Below are 19,442 nucleotides of genomic sequence, written 5' to 3' on the forward strand. Positions count from 1 at the left end.
AGAACTGGCTGCATCAAACATTGCTGGTTCCATTCAAAAGGCACTTATCCCCTAGGAGAAAGTAGACTAAAACAGAGGAGAACTGTTTTAAAATTAAAGAAAAAGGAAGAAACTACTGCTAGATTATATGTTCCTTGTCTTAACTTTAAATCTGGGTTAGTTTACTATTAATTAGTAATTATGTGTGTGATATGGATAGATTCCTCCCAGATTATCAGGATAGATATGCAGATTCCTGGTGCTAAATGTGTGCCTAAGGCTGTCTTTGCCTTAAATTGCTTGGTCCTGAGTCAGTGTTAATGGCATATATGTAGTTGCTGCAAATGTTGCAAATCACACGTAACCTAAGAAACTGGTGAGCAAACTACTGTCCAAATCTTCATGGGGTGCATGTGAAAAGGAATAGGAGATGTGTGAATATATAAAGGATATGCACTTGATTTTGAAATTAATACAGGAATCCAGAAGCCAAAGACTGAAAGTTTTCACTGTGTATTAGAAATCAGTGTAATATCCAGTGGCATTAAATCATTGTAAGAATATAGGTACAACTTTTTTCTATACTGATCTCTAGCTACTAATTTTGATATTTAATACCAGTAATGTCAGGTGGTCAGTGAAGATGCTACAAGAAATGCAAGATAGAAATCAGAAAGGATAAGTAAAGACTCATTTCACTGACAGTGAATATCAAATGACCTAAAACATATTCACAGAATAACCCTCCCGGGTTTTATAGGACTGGGTTTGGAGTTTTGCTAGTGTTAAATTAGATGTGTCTTTCTAAGCATTGATCTGATTAGATAGAAGATGATTCATAATTATCTTGTCACTTGTCAGGGCTCCATCGACTGCAGTGGAGCTACAGTGACTTACACCGTCTAAGGAATAAAACAGTCTAAGGGGTAATGACTGTGACTTTTTGCCATTTCAGTTTGTTCTGTCTGCTCTAAACAAGCTTACATCATGTATCTGGGGTGAACATGTATGCCCCCAGACTTGCTAGACTGAGGCTAAAATATTCTTGGTCCAATGACAAATTATTCATATGCTCTCTTCCCCAGTGCAGCTCTGACTGAGAGTATGTGTTAGCAGGAGCTGCTTCCACATTAGGATCTGCTGTGGAATGGCCAGGCAGCTGCCAGCAGGGAATCAAACTGTCTCACTGTTGCTCTTGAGCTTATGATTAAGTTATGACAAATTAATGCATTAAAGATCTTCATGGGAGATAAATTGAACCCATAGTTTACTTTGAAACCTATGAAATCGGGCCACAGTAGGGAGTAACTAAGGCCGAGAATTGAGTTGAAGAAATAAGTTTATGAAATATCCGTTATATCTGGGAAACAAAGTCACAGTCTGTGGTTGAAAAAGCTTTAATTTCACAGTTCTAACTTCAGCTTTTCCCTACAATTCTGTGAGAAATGCTACATATTCTTTTAATAGCTTGCTATCATATATGAGCTAGGACGTCTGATCTCAATTCTTTCAATTGTCTGGACTGTTCAAATAATAAACCCTAGATCTTTCCTGGCCTTGTTGTTGTAGCTGTGAATTTAGCCTCATAGAGAAGAATATTTTCCTTCTGTGAGTACGTTCAGATGTGACTAGAATACCACAAGAAGCATTTAATAAGACGTCTTCCAGGGGGTTACAATACAGTATAGGGACAGATGGGCAGAAACAGTGAGGTTTCCCAGTGTAAAGTCCAAGAACAGATCAGTAGAGTTGATGCCAGTCAAAATAATCAGTGGTGCAGCTGTCCATCAGAATCAAGCAATGGCACGTTTTTTCTCTGCACCAGGTATCTGCACTGCTTCAGCTACCTGCTAGCTGCTGTTATGTGTGCACCAGTTGTTGTAACTGAGGCAGATCCATGGGGTCAGGGTGTGACATCTTCCCCGGAGGACCTTTAGACCAGGGATATATTTTCTGTTTTAAGAGGGGACAAGATGAACTGAGCTTCCACTTCATGTTTTATTACAGTGCTGATGGGCCATTAATCTAGTGGCATATCTTGTCAGATTAGGGAACTACATACAGTTGTGTGAAAAACTTCTGTCTCATTGTGAAAACAAAGGTATCTTGTTTTCATCCTGGCGATAGCCATCATTAAGAAAATAAGCTTAGGAGTTCTAACAGGAAGATGAAGAAAGGCAGTTTTTGCATGAGATAAAATTCAAGGAATGAAAATATTAGTCTGGTTAGATTTGCTTTGCTTTTCTTAAGTTCTGGTCCATTCAATGATGTCAAACTTCACAGTTGTCATCCTGTTCTCAAAAGAATTAACTGTAAATGGTTAGGCACAGGTATATGTTTCTCGTTCTACAGTGCTGTATATGTTAAGAAAAAAAAGCAGTTGAACTGTTACTTTCCCAAGATATTAATGTTATAATAACAAAGATCTATCTTTTGTTATTTTTAGCCTGAAAACATTATGCTTCTAGACAAGAATATCCCTATTCCACACATCAAACTCATTGACTTTGGCCTGGCTCACAAAATAGAAGATGGAGTTGAATTTAAAAACATTTTTGGAACTCCAGAATTTGTAGGTGAGTGACCCACCCATTCCTTTGTCTTGTATTGCATGTTCCATAAGGAAGTTGAGATGCCTTTTAAATTTAAGAAGTGAGGGATAGAGGTAGTTTCAATCTCACTTATATCAAGGTGACCTAAATCTAGAGTTTATTTTATTTTTCTGGAATAGCCGAAAGGTGCTTTCTGTAAACTAGATGTGCTATTCCTGTAAGAGTAGGTTGCTGCCAAATAAATATTTAGAGATATAAATTCAGGATTGAGATTGTGAAACCCTGCAAATGCAAATTAAAATTTTTTACTTGTTGCCTGGGGAAAGTGAGCTCTCTGTATTATAATACACAGGTACCCAATTACATAAGTATCTCTATCATAGCTTTCTAGATAAATCTGCCTCAGATACTATACCTGTTGAGTACAAAACCCTTAACTCCCCTTTACATTTTCCACCGGATTCTCTTTTTGTTACTGATCATAATTCTGATCTCTTTCGCTTGAATTTTAGGTTAGTTCTACTCCTTTCTACTAGTTTCAATTAGAAGCTTTTGGGGGTTGGTTTTGGGGGGTTGTGTGGCAGGGAGAGAATTATAATTCATATTCCAGTTAAACACAACCATTACAGACACCATTTTTCATCTCATTACCTCACCTTGGTCTTTTGTGTGCAGTCTTATATGGGGATGTTTTCAAACATCCCCATATGTTATAAAAATAATAGTTTTATATGGATAGCAATGTAGTCTGGCATGTAATTTCAATCTCGCCCAAGGGCTGTTTCTGACTGGCCATTACAAACTAGTTTTCATGGCATCAGTTAAAAACAAAACAAAAGCTCAGATTCTTAGGGGTAACAGTATTCTTGGGATGAGAAATAATTTGTTATTTGTTAAAATTTGCACTATAATTAGTATATACTATTTGCTTCACCTTTATTCTTGCATTGTATTATGCTGCAGATTACTCTACATAATCCCTTCTGGACACCTGTGAACTTGAACTCCTATCAGGGCTATAAAACTATAAACAGTGCATCCTATAACTACCTTTCTTTTTCCCACCCGCCCCTTTCTCCCTCTTGGTGATTCTTGACCTGCTACTCAATTCAGCCTGGTAAAAAAAATATTACCTCTGTTGCTGATATTTGATTAAATTTTTCCTACAGCTCCAGAAATAGTAAACTATGAACCGCTTGGACTAGCTGCAGATATGTGGTAAGTTTTTAACATCTTTTTTTCCCCCAGATTGCTGTAATACTACTTTTTCCCAATTTACTCTGAATAAAATCCATTCTACTGCAACAAATTAAAAACAAAACAAGAAACTTAAGTGTAGTTATTAACTCTTTGTTCTGTCTTTCCATTTTTATGCATTCTTTTTAATTAAAAGATAAACACTTCGTTCTGCAAAATTACAATGAAAACTTTAATGGAGCAGTTATAGAGTTAATAGTTTACCACTGTCCGCTGCAGAGGAGCACTCAAGAGAAAATGTGTTCCTGCAGTGCTTGTGACAGCTTTATTTATAAAAGCACTGCATGCAGAGGAGACCCACGTACTAATCTGATCTGCTGAGAAGGCAGGCAAAAGAGGTCACCCCAAATAAAACATCCTTGCTTCTATTTCTTTATATTTCTGATGTGTACTGTAGTAAATAACTACTGGAGTAGAAATGCATACAGAGACTTCAAATATCCACATTACTTGAAGTTAATCTGTAAAAATCACGTTTTCCCTGAAATCTTTGAGAGCTATTAGTAGTTATCTAAAGTTACAATGGCTCTCCTGCCTGTATAGCAGCTACTATGGACTTTTTAATATTGTGTACATTAAGAAGAATACAGGTGATGTAGAACCGGTGCAATTAATCTCCTTTGTTTTTTAGGAGCATAGGAGTCATCACCTACATACTGTGAGTACAATAGATTCACTCCTGCATAAGTGTTCCTAAAGCTCGATTGCACTAGTATTAAACAGCTCTTCCCTTCAGCCATTTAAGAAAGGAGCTGAACACGCAGGGTGGGCAGTGGTTTGTGTAATGGGCAATGTTATCCTGCAAATATTACCCTTTTCAAGTTTAAAATAAGGGGTAAAAGAAGAGGGGTGTTCTGAGCAGACAAAGAACAAATGTAGCGTCACTGGGCGTTTCTGCTTCTTGCGTGACCTCGTCAGGTCCACATGGTAGAGGATGGAAAAGGCCAAGTGTATTGGTTGCTCATAGAATGACTATGAGCTACCTGTGTGTGCAGAGAATGGAAACACAAAGTGTAATAGTACAGTTTACAAGGTGAGTTATTTCAGGTGAAAACAGGAAAGTTTTAATTTGCTTGTAAAGGCAGCAGTCTAGATTACTATGCAGAAATGTTGTCACCCGTATTCAAAAGGGTAAATTTAAGCTGGGATAGGAGCAGAGAAGTTGATTCATCTTACAGGAGAAAAAAGGGCTTGTTAATGATGGTAAAACAAAGGCTGGTTGGGAATATCATTGCAGTCAGTAAGCACAAGTGGGAAAAAAAGATAATCTTTAGAAGAAAAGTGTGTCAGCTGGTGATGAATAAATAAAGGTAGGAAATTACGACAAGCTCAAATTCTCAAAGAAATTAGTTCCATGTGCATCCTGGGAACAAGCAGTCAAAAGAATTTTAAGATGGAGGTTGGCAATTTGTGAAACTGCTTGTGTGACAATGGATGCATGCAATGGAGGGACAGCATTTGTTGCTTCAAGGATTCTTTTCTCTGGTTTGATAAGAGAGTTACAGAAGTGGTCAGGGATCCTTGGATCTAACTGCTTCCATTGAAATCAAGCTCCTGTGGCTGCTGGGGAGCAGGCATGGTGGATACTGTACGCTTGGAAAAGCCTCACCCTAACATTCCTACCCTCGGCCTCTGCTGTTCCTTACGACATTCAGAAGACTAACTTGCTGCCAAACTTAAAAAGGTGCACTCCAGTATGAGAGGGATTTGCGCTCCACAGCTCAGGGATCAGTACAAGTATGGAGGCTTGAAGGGGAGGAATTGTCTTTTCACTGTGGAAGATAAATGTAGTGGAATTAAATCCCCTCCTGGGCTATACCCAAGGCTCAGACCCAAAAAGTTGTAAAAGAGCTATGGTCTGAGAAATCAGCTTCAGTGCAACAAATTCCCCTCTGTCCTGTGGTGCAGAAAAGATAGGGATACTGGTTGAGCCCAGGCTCAGGTAAAGGGGTTTAAAATATTGTCCAGACTCTTGCTTTTTATCAGCACTCTGGTCTTCAGTGACATGTCTACTTGACAGGACATTAAACTTTGTAAACTGCTGTTCATGTGTGTTCATAAATGATGAGAGGAAAACTTAGGAGTTGAAGATAAGCAGGTGGCAATACTTACTGTGAGATTACAGTGATGCACAGGCAGCCAGGTGCTCTAGAGGTTTTTCTGTTGCATTGAGTTCTGTCCTGGGGGCAGAAAAATGAAGCGGGTTTCTGTACTGTATCCAGTGTCGGAGTGTTTTACCTGTTTGGCTAGTAATGATTGCCATAGTAATTAAGGTTGAAAATTTTCTCCCTACCAATGATCAGTAAAAAAAAAAAGCATGCTTTTTATGATGGGAGGGGTCAGCTTGCATGATATGCTATGTACTAGAAACTTATATGCCTTTAACTAGTATTGCCTGTTAATTTTAAAGCCTTTTCTTCTGAAGAATTCTGAATAAATGGGGTGTGTTTAATGATACTGCCTACTTTAGCAAATATGGCAGCAATGGAGTGGATGCCATCAGGTGTAAAGATCAAAGTGCCTACAAGTTCCTAATTCAGTAACCAGCAGAGTGATTCACTGGGTTGTAAGGGTGAAGCCTCTATTATTGAGGTCTGCTGGTAAATGTTTACAGGCACTGAGTCAGGATATGACAAAAGTAATTTGCATTTGGTGTTAGGATTTGACAATCCTCCCGTTTCGCAGACCTCAAAACTGAGTCCCAAAGGAAAAAAAAATTCAGAGGAGAAAAGAGCGCTGTCGGCTTTGGCTTCTAGTGGAGGGTCAGAAGGTGGAATTACAGCTGCTTTATGGCACAGATTCTGAAAAGGGGAAAGAAACCAATGCTCTAGGGCAGGTTTCCAAGCTTTAGTTTTGGAACAACATGCATGGTCTGTGGCGAGGTGCCTGCTTGTAGCCTTCATTATGGCTAATGGAAACAGAACAAAAGCTGAAGAAGGGAGTATGTAAAACCTGATAAGAAGTGAGATTGGCTGTGGCTCATGGGGTGAAATTTAACATGAGGGCCTCACGCTTGCTGCCTTGCTGCGCCAGCTGCTTTGGTGTCATTGTATGATTATAGAGGAAACACTTCATGCACTCAAATATTTATTCTGTGGGTGAAACAACATGTGGTAGTTGGGGACTGGGCTGAATGTCACAGGTGGTCCTGTCTAACTTTCTGTTTACCCCCAAATTCCCAGCCAATGTGGTAGTGGCAGTAGAGACGGGGGAAAGGTCTGTGGAGCAGGATCATGTAAGCAAGCAGTTTAGTATTCAAAACCTTGATTTAGATCCCAGGAGTTTGCTGCAGTCCTGTTTTGAGCCTGCTGCATCCTGAAACTATGCTATCAAAGCTAGACATAATAGATAAGCATAATAATAGCCCAGAAGATTTAAAAAAATGGGATGAGATCAATTTCCTTGATATAAATAATGTTTCCCGTAAACCAGACTTTTGCAAGTCAGCATCCCTGTGGGGTGGGGAGGGGAGGGAAGGCAGGGCAGGAGGAGTCTGCAATTAATCTGTTCTGACACTTGAGTTTTATGGAGCAGAGGTAAATAGTCATCAAAGATGAAGGTCGTCAGTCACAGCTGAGAGGTAGGCAAAGCAGGATGAAAGCTTTTTCTGTTTAAGTAAAGATTGCTGAACAGCATTTTATTATGATGATGTCTCCGTTATATCCTTGCAGTTGGAGCAAAGTGCCAACAGAATGGAATTTTGCATTGTTCAGAAACAGTTGGATTTCGTTGCAGCCAAAGTCTCTTTGTGGATTCCTTTTAATGAGCAGTATAGCCCTACCTCTCTGGTGGAGTTGGCCCCTAGGCAAGGCCACACACCTGACTTCTGATCACACATTGGATTTTGATTGCAGCTAAGAAAGGTCTCTTGGCTGAACCCAGTGTACAGGAAACTTGTCAGTGGCTTGGCAGACAGAAAAGCAGTAGGGGCAGGGCTTTTCCTACCTGAAGAAAATCTGTAGGAACACTACTTCATCTGCTTGAAGCCCGTAGAAGCTTCTGCCTGGTAGTGTTTGTGGGTTCACAGGGAGAGATACTCTCCTCAGCTGAAGGTTTTTCTAGTTTGATTAACAATTACTTCAATGAGACACTTAGGAGAGGAGAATCTGTGCATTTCTAGCTGTGTGCACACATTAGTGTTGCACTAGAGACTTTCAAGATGAGTCTGATTCATAACCACAGGTGTAGTAAGCCAAAACTGGACCTGTTATTTCCCATGTGGCATGGTTGCTACAACACAAGATCCACAAATGTCCTGCGAGTATATTACACAGTCACTGTAATTTCATTAGAACACCTCTGCTGTTTATTTTTTGAATTGGTTATTTTTTCTGACTTACCTAGGCTTAGTGGTGCATCGCCTTTCCTTGGAGAAACTAAACAAGAAACACTTGCCAACATCACAGCTGTGAATTACGAATTTGATGAAGAATTTTTCAGCAATACCAGTGACCTGGCAAAAGATTTTATTCAGAAACTCCTGGTGAAAGATACACGGTAAGTAAAAATTCAGAAAGATCCATTTGCCTCTAAGATAAACCTGGTGAAATGTAGTCTGACAACTGATCTGCAAAGTGTGATCCTGATGCCTGCAGTGTGTATTGCCATTCAAGAGCCTGACAGGAGGCAAAGTTTTGCTGCTGTGCCCCTAGTTAATCACTGCCCTCAGAAGCCCTAACAAAAGGAACCAAAATCTTCCCAGTTAAATTTCACTTTCAGGACTGAATTCTCACCTGAGTCAAGCTGTTACAACAGGGTGTAGGTGAAGGGCTGAAAATGGTGTGCAAAATCTCTAGTTCTGGGTAACTACCACTCCAATATTTTAGTCTATTACAAGCTACTTGCAAGGAGGTGACATGATCCCAGAATATGCTCCTAGTGGTGCAAGGCCAGAAAAATCTTCACATGTGCTCATAGTGGAATTGTTCCTTAAGTCTGCATCTGTTGCAATCACCTAGAATTTGCGTGACAGCTATGCAGATCTTTATTCCCAGTTCATAGGAACCACAGAGCTTTTTTTAGTTTTTCTTGCTTTTAAGAAAGTGCAAACAGAAGTTGCATCTCCTTCCCCATAACCCTATTTGTCCTGGAGGAAAGTCAGGCCATTGCAGTTCTTTCTAATGGCCTCGTGAGGGAAGAAAATAGGTATTAGAGAGAAAGAGGCAAGCTGTTTGGTCAAGATTTCTGCAGATCCTCAGGCTTTAGAATAGATTAGAGTAGGCGGGGTTTGATGAGAGGTTTGCACAGGTCTGGCAGCATCCTTTTAAGAAAGGACAAGTCAGTGATATTGATATTTGTTCCCTGTACAGAGGCAGTCTCTGTGCAATGCACCTTTAATTCTTGGTGCTCTTAATGTGCTGTTCACCAAACTGCACCGAATGCAGAAGGAAGTTAAGATTGATCAGGTTTGATTAGGTTCAAAGTATTCCTCTCAGAAATGTTGCTTTCAGGAAATGGCAGCTCCTGCAGTGATGTAATATTGTGTTCCAAAGGACAGTTTTGATATAATTAATGTTGTATACCTTGATTCAGACACAGTCATATCAGGGGTGTATAGGAAGGACTGATTTTTCTAAGCATGTAGGATGAACAAAACAAAGTAATGTTTTATCACTTTTTATGTAAGGATACACAAAAATGCAGGTAAATTTTGATCAAGTAAGAATTAAAATTGTGTGGAATGAGGACAGTTGCTTACTGAAACTTAAAACAGGTACTAAACTGCACACAAGCAGTATGCCTCATGGAGAAACATAACCCAGAAATTTGAGCGTTAGTCCTCGCATTATCTTGATAAATGCTTCATATGAAGCCTGGGATAAGCGTGGGTCAATGGACTTGTCTACAAGGTATTTCTCATTCAAGTTGGTGAGGTGTTTTTTGTGGTGTTTTTTAGGAAACGGCTTACAATTCAGGAAGCTCTGTCTCATCCGTGGATAATGGTAAGACTGACTCAAGAGACAGATCTTGCTTTTTACCATGAGCAAAGCAGAGAATATTTTCACTCTTATTGGTGTGTTAAATGGAAAACTGTCCTTTAAGTAGAGACCCTTGGTGTCTCAGAGAGATGCACTGGAAATTGGTTGGGTCTGACTAATTATGCAAATGACTTCTTTTATTATCATACCTCTCAGAAAGAGGGGGACAAAGCTTTGATGCTTGTTGCACTTGCAGTATCCTACAGTAGACTGTGCTTTGCATTTTTCTCTTTGCATGCACATGTACTACATCTTGCGTTTAGTGCTTTCTTGAGTTGAGAGCTGACTACAGCCAATGTGGAAAATATAATTTATCTCAAGATATTACTGCTGTAGCAAGTGTGTTGATTTGTGTGTCTATATTTTTTTTTATCATAAACATTTCTTGCTTTTGTGTCTCTTATTGAAAATACATTTAGCTAATCTCAGCATGACTAATGAGGATGTTTGAAATTCAGTTTTTGCTCTGCATTGCATAAAACATTAACTGGAGTGTGTTCAGGATTGTCGTTTTTTCCTCTTACAAATATTGATAGCTTTGAGACTGTTAACTGCTAAAAATTAACATGAAAATATATTGCGTTCCTGTTATTTACACTTACCACATTGGAATGAATGCATATCACTTGTCACATTTATTTTTGGGTTTGTGTGTTTGGTTTTGGGTTGGGGTTTTTTTCTTGGTGGTTTTTTTTCTTTTTTAATCAAATGCATGAAGGGAAGTCTGTGGGAGCAAAGAATCTCCCAGCATTGTGGAAGTTCAGGCTGCATCCTTTGTGTAGAGTTTTTGAATTACTGCACTGTCCTATAAATCTTCAGTAATACTGGTTCCTCTGTCTGACGACTCACCAGCTGGAAGAAGAAACAAAAGTCCAAGAAAACAAGAAGGTTGAGAACACACAGCTGAAGACAAAACACCTGAGAGAATACACCATAAAGTGCCATTCGAGTATGCCTCCCAATAATAGCTACATCAACTTTGAGCGCTTTGCCCAAGTAGTAGAAGACATTTCACTTATGGAACAGGGTTTCAGCACTTTGGCTGCATCCCATGATTCCTTGCAGGAGGACATTGATGCTCTGGTTTCTATTTATAATGAGAAAGAAGCTTGGTATAAAGAAGAGAATGAAAGCGTGAGGCACAAGCTGTCTCAGCTGAAGTATGAATACCGTAAAATTGAATCCCTGAGAAGACATCTACAAGATGATATCAAGACTGTAGGTGGTAGCCTTATAGGCGTAACTGGGAAATATGCTGATCTGCAGAGTCAATATGAATCTCTCACTCAGGAACTTTCTAAGGAACTCAAGTGGGTACAGGATTTAATGAGTAGTTTTCAACTGGAAAATGAAGCCTGTGTGAATGGAAACTTTGACTCTGTTTTCAACAAAGATATTAATGAATCACTAATGGACCTGTTAAATAGATCCTGCTGTGAAGAGTTCCTTGCAGGGTTGAACCTTGATGTAGCAGAATCGAATCAGTAATGTTGTAGATCAGGCTAGGTGCAGGGTTTGCTGCCTGTTTCAATGTGCAGCAGTTGAAAAAAATTTTCAGTGCATAGTTTCTACACAAAAACATCACCTAGAGCTAAAACAGAAATTCTGATATATTGCACGAGATGCTGACCAAAACCATAAACTCCCAGTGGTTTGTAGTGTTGAAGTTTTTTTCCCATGTTCAGTGTCTGAACTTACAGGAAGTAGATTATCACAGTGGTATGTACACATTTAACCGTACAGCCTTTTGCATTGTTTATTGTACTTCATGTATTACAGTTCCAGAAGATTACTAAGTAATTAACTTGCAATGAAGAGTAGGTCAGTCTGTACTTACTAGAAGCTGGGTGCCTGGAAGCTAATAAAAATCTCATTATAACATCTTTGGTTGGATGAAGGAAACAATGATGTAGACCTGCTGCATGCAGGCAGTTCTATAGACCATATGAGAGAAATATTTGCAAAGGTTAAATATGTCCTGTAAAACAAAGGAAATGGTGTAGTAATTTAACATTTAGCTAGTACTGTAGAAATTCTCTGAAATGGCTGCTGATGAAGAAAAGATTATATTTTAGGCCAGTTATGCAAGGTGAAATCTTTTACCGTCAAAGGTGTTATGTGAATTTTAAACTAAAGGATTAATCAACAGCTAAGTTTCCTGTCCTATACCAAAGAAATCCTGTTCAAAAGGCACAACTGTGAACTTGTAATGAACAATCAAATAACTGCGTATGTAATTTTGCAGTGCAAATATTGATTTGTGAGTGAAAAGTGATGACATAGAGCTCTGCTTTGCTTTCTACAGTAAAGAATATGACAAAGCTACAACTAATTTAATATACAATGTGGGATTTGAGACTAGTGTTCTTACTGTGATGATTTTTTTTCTTAAGTTATAGAAAGTAAAAGTTCGCCCAAAGTTGAATCATGTCCTGCTTCTAGTATTTCATAGAAGTAATTTGATTATTCTGTATTAATATGCACAGATATACCTTTCTTGTTTTTGAACACAATAAATAGCTATTTATGCAGGATGCACTTGTTCCCTGGTGGTGTAGTTGGAGACTTAAAAAGAGATGTCAAGCTTCTGTGTACTAAAAAAGGTTGCCAGCCTAGGTTCTGCAGCTAGTTTACAGCCCCTTTGCTTAGCTGTATGAATTTGCTGCAAGGTGACTGCTACACAGCTATAAGAATCCATGAGATAGTAGCCAGGCATCCCTGCATCACTGCTCAAGTCCATCTAGAGTGGATCTTTGTATGTATATTAGAGTATGTCTTTCACTGCCCAGCTTCCCTCCCTCATTTTTCAGAGAAGTTAATGACTTAACCAGATTGAACTGTTGTTAATAACATTATTAAGAATTATATTTCCTACTTTGAGATAAAAAAATAAAAGCATACTGTCATCCAATTTGTGTAGAGTACAGTGGACCCATCACTGCCATGTCCTCATAAGGATTTGCAGAGGCTGGTGAAAATTCAGAGTTCTGAAACCAGATAGGTTTCAGATATTCAATATCCAATTGAATATTCCAGATATTCAATAGGGATATTGTTATTCCTGTCATTGTACTCAGAGGATAAAAATGGATGTGCTCTCTGTGGCATCTTTCTTCGCATGAGATATAAAATTTTCAAAAGCTTCAAAGCTGTGCAGATAGCCAGGTGATGTCCCTAGCAAGCTGGTGTTGATGGTTGGGGAGAATTGGGCTCCACCGTGACAAACAATATGGGCACAAATAAAATTCTCAATAATTTTATTCTCTCACAATGCTGCAGTTGTCACTTCTGCAGACTCCTTTGAGCTGGAAGACCCATGAGATACTGCCCAGGGGAACTGGAACAAAGAAGGTTGTTTTTTTTATCGGGGAGAAAGTTGTAGTTCTTAAAAAATAACTTAAAGCTTAGTGAGAGTTCGTATTTGCAGAAAAGACTCTCAAGAAAGAGACTGCCTTCCCTCAGCCATGATCTCATATTCTCTGTTTATGTAGATTTTCTTTATGAACAAATGCACTGGCACGATGAGAAGGAACATTAAATGAGGTCACTCTGTTCCTGAGTGTGTTCGGGTGAGGTTAATATCGTTGTGACTCAGTCCTTGAGGCTGGTGCTCTCTGAGCTGAAGGAGGTCACTGGCATACTGCTTTTGAGAAGATATTCTGATGATTGAGAAAATGACAAGGTCACTGGTTTGCAGGCTACTTAGAAATTGAGAGGCAGTTATTTAGAGTCTGGAGTACTGTAAAGTGAGCTGTTTTGATTCAGCAATGGTTCTGCTGCTGAAAGGGCACTTGGAAATTTTTCGTGATGATTGTACAGCTGACATTTGGCCAGCAACATTTTTTCCACCTCAAATTGATTTTTACTCAGTGTTTTGTTGCACCATGCTAGCCATTTGCAGCACAAGGAAATTATATTTAATGCTTAAATGTCCTGGTTATGTTGTATGCAAATGGTGTATGCTTCTGAATGAGAAAGAGACCTAGCTGATAGCTTGGCTTCTTGAATTACTGCTGAGGTAGCTGCACAAATGCTATACCTATAACATTTGATTAAAAAAGTGAATCTGTTGTCTCATAAATATTAACAATTATTTTGCTGAAAAAAAAAATGTTTACATCCTCACTGATGTGTTTTCCATTCTCCTTTGGTACTCTTGCTTCTTCACACGTCTGGCTTGGCTGCATTCCAGTCCAGTCCAGTATAAATATTTCTGGGCTATCCTATTCCTACATCTACAGATCAGAACTGCTGGAATGGTTGTCACTCCATGAACTCCATAATCTTTGAAGGGTTGATTTCTGGCCTTTTTCTTTTTACATTTACCAGAGCTGGTTTTGAACTTTTTTTCCCCTCAATCTCTGTCATATCTGTCAAACCACAGTTTTCTGGTCTATGCAAATTTTGATGTGGATTTGGAGTGGAAAGGTATTTCATTTTCAGAAGGACTGTATCAGGGTTTGCAGAACATCTGTTACCTAACACCAGATTGGCATCCAAAAATTTTTGGCACATGGCTGAATTCTGGTATATATGTATTATTTCTTCCTATTTTTGCATACTCAGGTATTGTAATTCTTTCCTTATATATTTCTTCCCAGGGCATCAGTGTCTTGTGCTCTCATGCTCTGGGTATGGTTAAAGGACAAAGCCTGAGGTTTTTTTCAGATATGCTGTATCCTCATCACTAATCTAATCACTAATACTAAGTGACAGCTAACTTTTTCCGTTTTTATTACGCCTAGTAAAAGAAAAATTTGTAAAAGCACAATTCAGAAAAGATATGCTAGAATAAAATGGAGAGTCACATGCCAGAAGTTAGGAAAGAGCCCTAATATATATTTGGTTTTAAAAATATCCTTGTAAATGGCAAAATGTGCAAGACTCTATCTGAAAATTTAGAAGGTAGCATGGGACCTAACACTGTGATGATGATGCATTTAGTCCTATCCTGTCATGATTTCTAGCAAGCATGTGCAAAACCCCTGAGCATCAGTGTGCTGCAGTGCTATTGATGGGCTGACAACAGCTCCATCTCATTTCTGTCAGGTCTCTGTGGGACCTTTTCATTGCTCTCCCAGTGCCTTTCAGAAAGAGGGACATGAATAAAGGCCCGCTGTTATGAGCTCAATCCAGAGAAAATAGAGACTCTGCAAGTGTGCTCTCAGAGACACCTTAGCAACTTAACAGAGTGAAAGCACTGCCTTAGCCCCACCAGCATCTCCTTAGTTATCTCTCTCTTTTGTTTGGCTGTCCTTCAATCTGTCCTTTGGCTAAAAAAGCTGTTCTCAGACTTTTTGTTTGGTTTTTATGTGGATCATTATGAAGCAGAAGGCAGAAGTGGAGGCTGGAGCAAGGTCTGTGCCATGCAATACACCTTTTGTACCAGGTCGAGTGGCTAGAAAGGGGCAGCAGTAGAACTGCTCAGAACAATGTTGTGCACAGGGCCAAGTGTGACAACTGCCTGTAGACTAGTTCTAGGATTTTGTCTGAAATCAAAGGGGTTCTGTCCAGGCACAGGCTGGACTAGATTTATTTTTCTTTTGCCCATATGAATCCACAGCTTCCCCAGCCAGCATTCTTTTCAGCCAGCTCCAGAGCACATGAAGAATATTTTCTATTATTTCATGCACCAAAGGGAGCCAAGCAATAAAATTGCTCTCTTATCTTCCAGCCAGTGGACAAGCGACAGGCTTTGGTTCGGCAAGCATCTATTGTTAACATGGAAAACTTCAAAAGGCAATATGCTAGAAGGCGATGGAAGGTATGACAGCGAGCCTTTAAATGCTTCTCATGTAAGGCTTCCCAAGCCTGATGGGATCAGAAGGCAAGATAGAGCTTGAATGTAAAATTGTAATATAATGTGTTTCGATATGTCTGCACTGCATATGTGTGGTCAAATTCTCATTCTTCCCTCTTTCCATAGCTTTCTTACCGTATTGTCTCATTGTGCAACCACTTATCTCGTTCGCTGGTGAAAAAGGTCCTAATACAGGATGAAAGCTTGGTATGTACATTTCTCAAAGGGGAAGAAGAAAAGGTCCAGTTTTGCCATGTAGTGGTTTTTGCTGCCCTTATGCGGATGTACAGCCCAACAGGATGACCGTGGTTTTGAGTGGGAAACCAGACAGAACTGTCACATCCCTTGTGTGTCTTTAATGCTGCTGTAAGTTGTGTTACTGTGACAGAAATGTTGGGCAGGGAGAGCTGGTAACTGTATAAACCCTTTAGATGCTAGCCACATGTATTCTGTAAAGGAGCAGCATGGAGGCTGCAGATTATGTTTGGATACCATACTAGTGACTGTGCTGTCTGACTGAGGAATGAATGAGTGTTCGTGGAGGGTGTCTGCACTTGTGGCCAACTGTGTGATGGAGGGTGAGGGACCCCTGCAGTGCATGTGACCTTCTGGAATGAAAGTCTGTAAGATTTCTGTTAGCTCTACTTTTCTAAGTAGATTATATACTAATAATATTAAAACATCATGTTTAGAAGCATGGTGTCTCATGTGATTGCAACATTGTGCCTTTCTATTTCAGAGAAACTGTGAAAGTGACAGTGAGGATCTTTCACAGAGAAAAGCCACTCATCTGCGGAGAAGCAGCATATCATAATGTAATGGGGATTCCATGGGCAGGAGACAGAGGGAACTTTCATCCTTGATGAAAAAAGCAGCTGTGACAGCAGACCTTGACTTCTTGTCTGAATCCTTGGTATGGTGCTTCTCACTTCTCAAACTACACCAACAGCTGTGTGATGTTATTAAATGCCTTCTAAGCATTTTAGAAAATTGGTGATCCAGATTCCCAGGGAAATGCCACAGCACAAGCACCAACTGGAGTGCTTTTATATGTTAAGCATTTCAGAGATACTTCAATCTATTAATGATATCAACTGCACTCAGGACGTAAGATTTCTACTGATATTATTCTACTGCAGAATAATTCACATTGCGCACAATGATTAAGACTGTGTGCATTATTATTTCAGTCAGGGAAATTGTTATTGAGTCTTAAGGAAATTTTTTAATTTTTTATATTTGTTAATAGCATAAATATTTGGCAGATATCTGACAGGTTTTGTTAGCTGTGTGCAGTACTATGTTACTGCTGTTATTGAAGAGAAAATCATAGTGCCATTTTGTTTCATAACTTTGATTTCATGAACCTTGCAGTAGACAGTTCTGTACTGCAATATGAAATGTGCTCTGGCCATCATCTTTGGCTGAAGGCTAACATATTGCCGTTGTCAGTTTGAGTACAACCGATCTGGCAACTGAGAGGTTGAGACAGGCCAGGACAATTTTTCGATGAAAAATATTCTGTAGTGACTACATGCACACAAATACAATGTTTTTACAGAATAATGGCAGGATGCTTGACCAACACAGGGCACTTAAAAACCCAAGATATATGAAGAAATAGTCTTTATTAGACTTCGTTATTGCTTTAATTTATTGTTGGCAAATTGGAAAGTCATTAACACCTATTTGTATAGGTGCTGTTTACATGTAACCGAAAATGCAAACATCTGTGTTTTATTCAGGGGGTTGTATCCAAAATTGAGGAAATAAGCACTTTGATGTTGATGTAACATCTTTGTGCTGGGAAGTTGCATCACTTTAACTATATTAATTTCTAAGCCAGTATTCTTGAATTGGTACCAAAAAATGTGCTTATACTAGGTTATTTTTTTCATTGAATATATTAGTTGTTAGAAGTTCATATTTATTTTGCCATTTAATAAATTGAAAATCAGAAAGCAAGCCTACTAGAAACAGCTATAGATTGACAAGGAAACTGGTTTTGTTTGGCTTTATAGTTGTCACTCCTAGGCTGAGGTTTTACAACTTGAAGGTGTGAACTGGTGTTGAAAACTAGTATCAGGTTAATTTTGCCTGGCATCCAGTTTCTATGGAAGAAGTAAAAACACACTGCTTTTATTTGTAGCTTTGTATCCTTGCTTAGGCAGAGACTAAAATGTGGTTGATGAGAAAGTATTTCTATGACAGGAATGAAACGGATGAGAAGCACTGGAGGAGAGAGACAGAAAGCAAGATTTGAGGGAAGAAACTTAAAATGAAGGATATGGGGTGGGGGAGAAGTGGCGGAGAGGAGTGAATATGAGAGGGACATGTAGGGGATGGAGGCGAACCTGGACTGGGAAGGTTGAAGGAAGTGTAAGAGAATGTAGGTGCAGGAATTGTGGAAGCAGGAGAATGGATGTTTCCGCAAATATTGGACTGCATTTTGATACTACTTATTTAATTTCCTTTTATTTCATGTGTTCTGCTACCATAGCCTGTGACATGTGCCTGGTCAAGGGATAAGGAGCAGGGCATGGGCTTCTCTTCACATTCAATTAAAGGGTGCGTTTCTGAGCTTTCTGTATAATTTTTGAGACATAATCCTCAAAAAGCACTGTAGTAACATGTATATTAAGAGGATGCAGTAATGGGAAAAACTATTGTTTTAGCATCTGGAGGGACTCTTTCATAGACAGAACACTAAAAATATATATTTGGATAAAAAGCTGCCCAGCTTACCTACCAAATTTTGCTTCCTGCTTTCCCTGTCCCATGTGTTACCATTAGTTCAATCCCTGGGCTACGAAAAACCAAATAAACTCTGAGCCAGTGACACTTTTCTGAATTCCCACCATTTCAAAAAACCTTTGGTTTCCAAATTAGAGATTGCTCCATGGGCACATAAATCACACTTCTGAAAATTAAACCCTGGTTAAAATAGCTGTTAGGTTGTTCCATGAGAATTGTGCTGTCACGGTCATTCTTATGTAAAATCCTAGGAGCTACCGAGCAAGATGGGATGCAATAGAAAGGCAGGCAGGGGAGTGCAAGGCAGTATGAAGCCATAAGCTCCAGCTTATTAATTCTATATTAATAAAAGATGTAAGGTGGTGTTTTAACAAAGACATTACAGACAGCTCATGGTGCCATGAGTAATGTGGCATTCATTGTACATAAACCACAACAATCAGCACTCGTGTCAAGCCGAAATATTCCCTGACTGTTCCAGATAGGAGTATACTGTGAGTGTATAATCTCTTGTTCTCAGGACTAATGTTTGTGATTTATTAGGAAGTTTTACTGTGTTTTTCCACATGTGGTGTTCTCTGTATTTATCACCGTATCTATTCAACAGAGGTGGGAATTCAGCCCCACTTCAGGGAGGCTTAGTCGAATTAAATTCCATTTACAGCACTGGAGGACACCTTTCTCAGTGCAGGGGTTAGTTTCATACCATTGGTGGTTTTTGAGGAACAATCTAGAGGTTCCTTTTATTAAGGGGGGGAGGCAGAGAAGGGAAGGGGGTGGTGTGAGGGGGAATGTAGTACTCTTCAATAAAAAAATTCATGTTACAGAATTTACTTCGGCGGGGAAGAAAAATCTATTTTCTATGTATTTTTGAGCAGTAAGGTTACCTGGAGATAAGTGAAGTGATAGTCTTAAAAAAAAAAACCATGTATTTTTATTAAAATAGGACTATTTTTGTTGTTACTTCAGTGTCTATATTTTTATTAAGAGAAATACTGATTTTTATCTACTTGGAAATAGTACAGACTGTAAAAACCAACAAATATATTTGTTATTCTGATTTGCTAATAAAATTTTGTAAAGCAGGACAAGTGTTTTTTCTTTCCACATGAGCTGGCATGT

General features: G+C 39.0%; 1 protein-coding gene across 7 annotated transcripts in view; it reads left to right on the top strand.

Annotated features, from left to right (window-relative positions):
- DAPK2 (death associated protein kinase 2) overlaps positions 1-19,411 on the top strand; it is a 59,108-nt gene extending 39,697 nt beyond the window's left edge. For 6 of the 7 annotated variants that reach the window (XM_075100020.1, XM_075100017.1, XM_075100016.1 and 3 more), the window contains 6 exons: positions 2,426-2,555; positions 3,701-3,749; positions 4,420-4,446; positions 8,133-8,285; positions 9,685-9,730; positions 10,619-12,300. In XM_075100020.1, the coding sequence (XP_074956121.1) occupies positions 2,426-2,555; positions 3,701-3,749; positions 4,420-4,446; positions 8,133-8,285; positions 9,685-9,730; positions 10,619-11,254 (1,041 nt within the window). In that variant the 3' untranslated portion in view covers positions 11,255-12,300. Of the gene's footprint in view, positions 1-2,425; positions 2,556-3,700; positions 3,750-4,419; positions 4,447-8,132; positions 8,286-9,684; positions 9,731-10,618; positions 12,301-15,440; positions 15,531-15,692; positions 15,774-16,305 lie in introns of those variants that run through there. The other variant, XM_075100021.1, reaches the window with a different exon arrangement.
- The last annotated feature ends 31 nt before the right edge of the window (positions 19,412-19,442 follow it).

Source organism: Phalacrocorax aristotelis, chromosome 7 (genome assembly GCF_949628215.1).
Source record: "Phalacrocorax aristotelis chromosome 7, bGulAri2.1, whole genome shotgun sequence".
Lineage (NCBI taxonomy): Eukaryota > Metazoa > Chordata > Aves > Suliformes > Phalacrocoracidae > Phalacrocorax > Phalacrocorax aristotelis.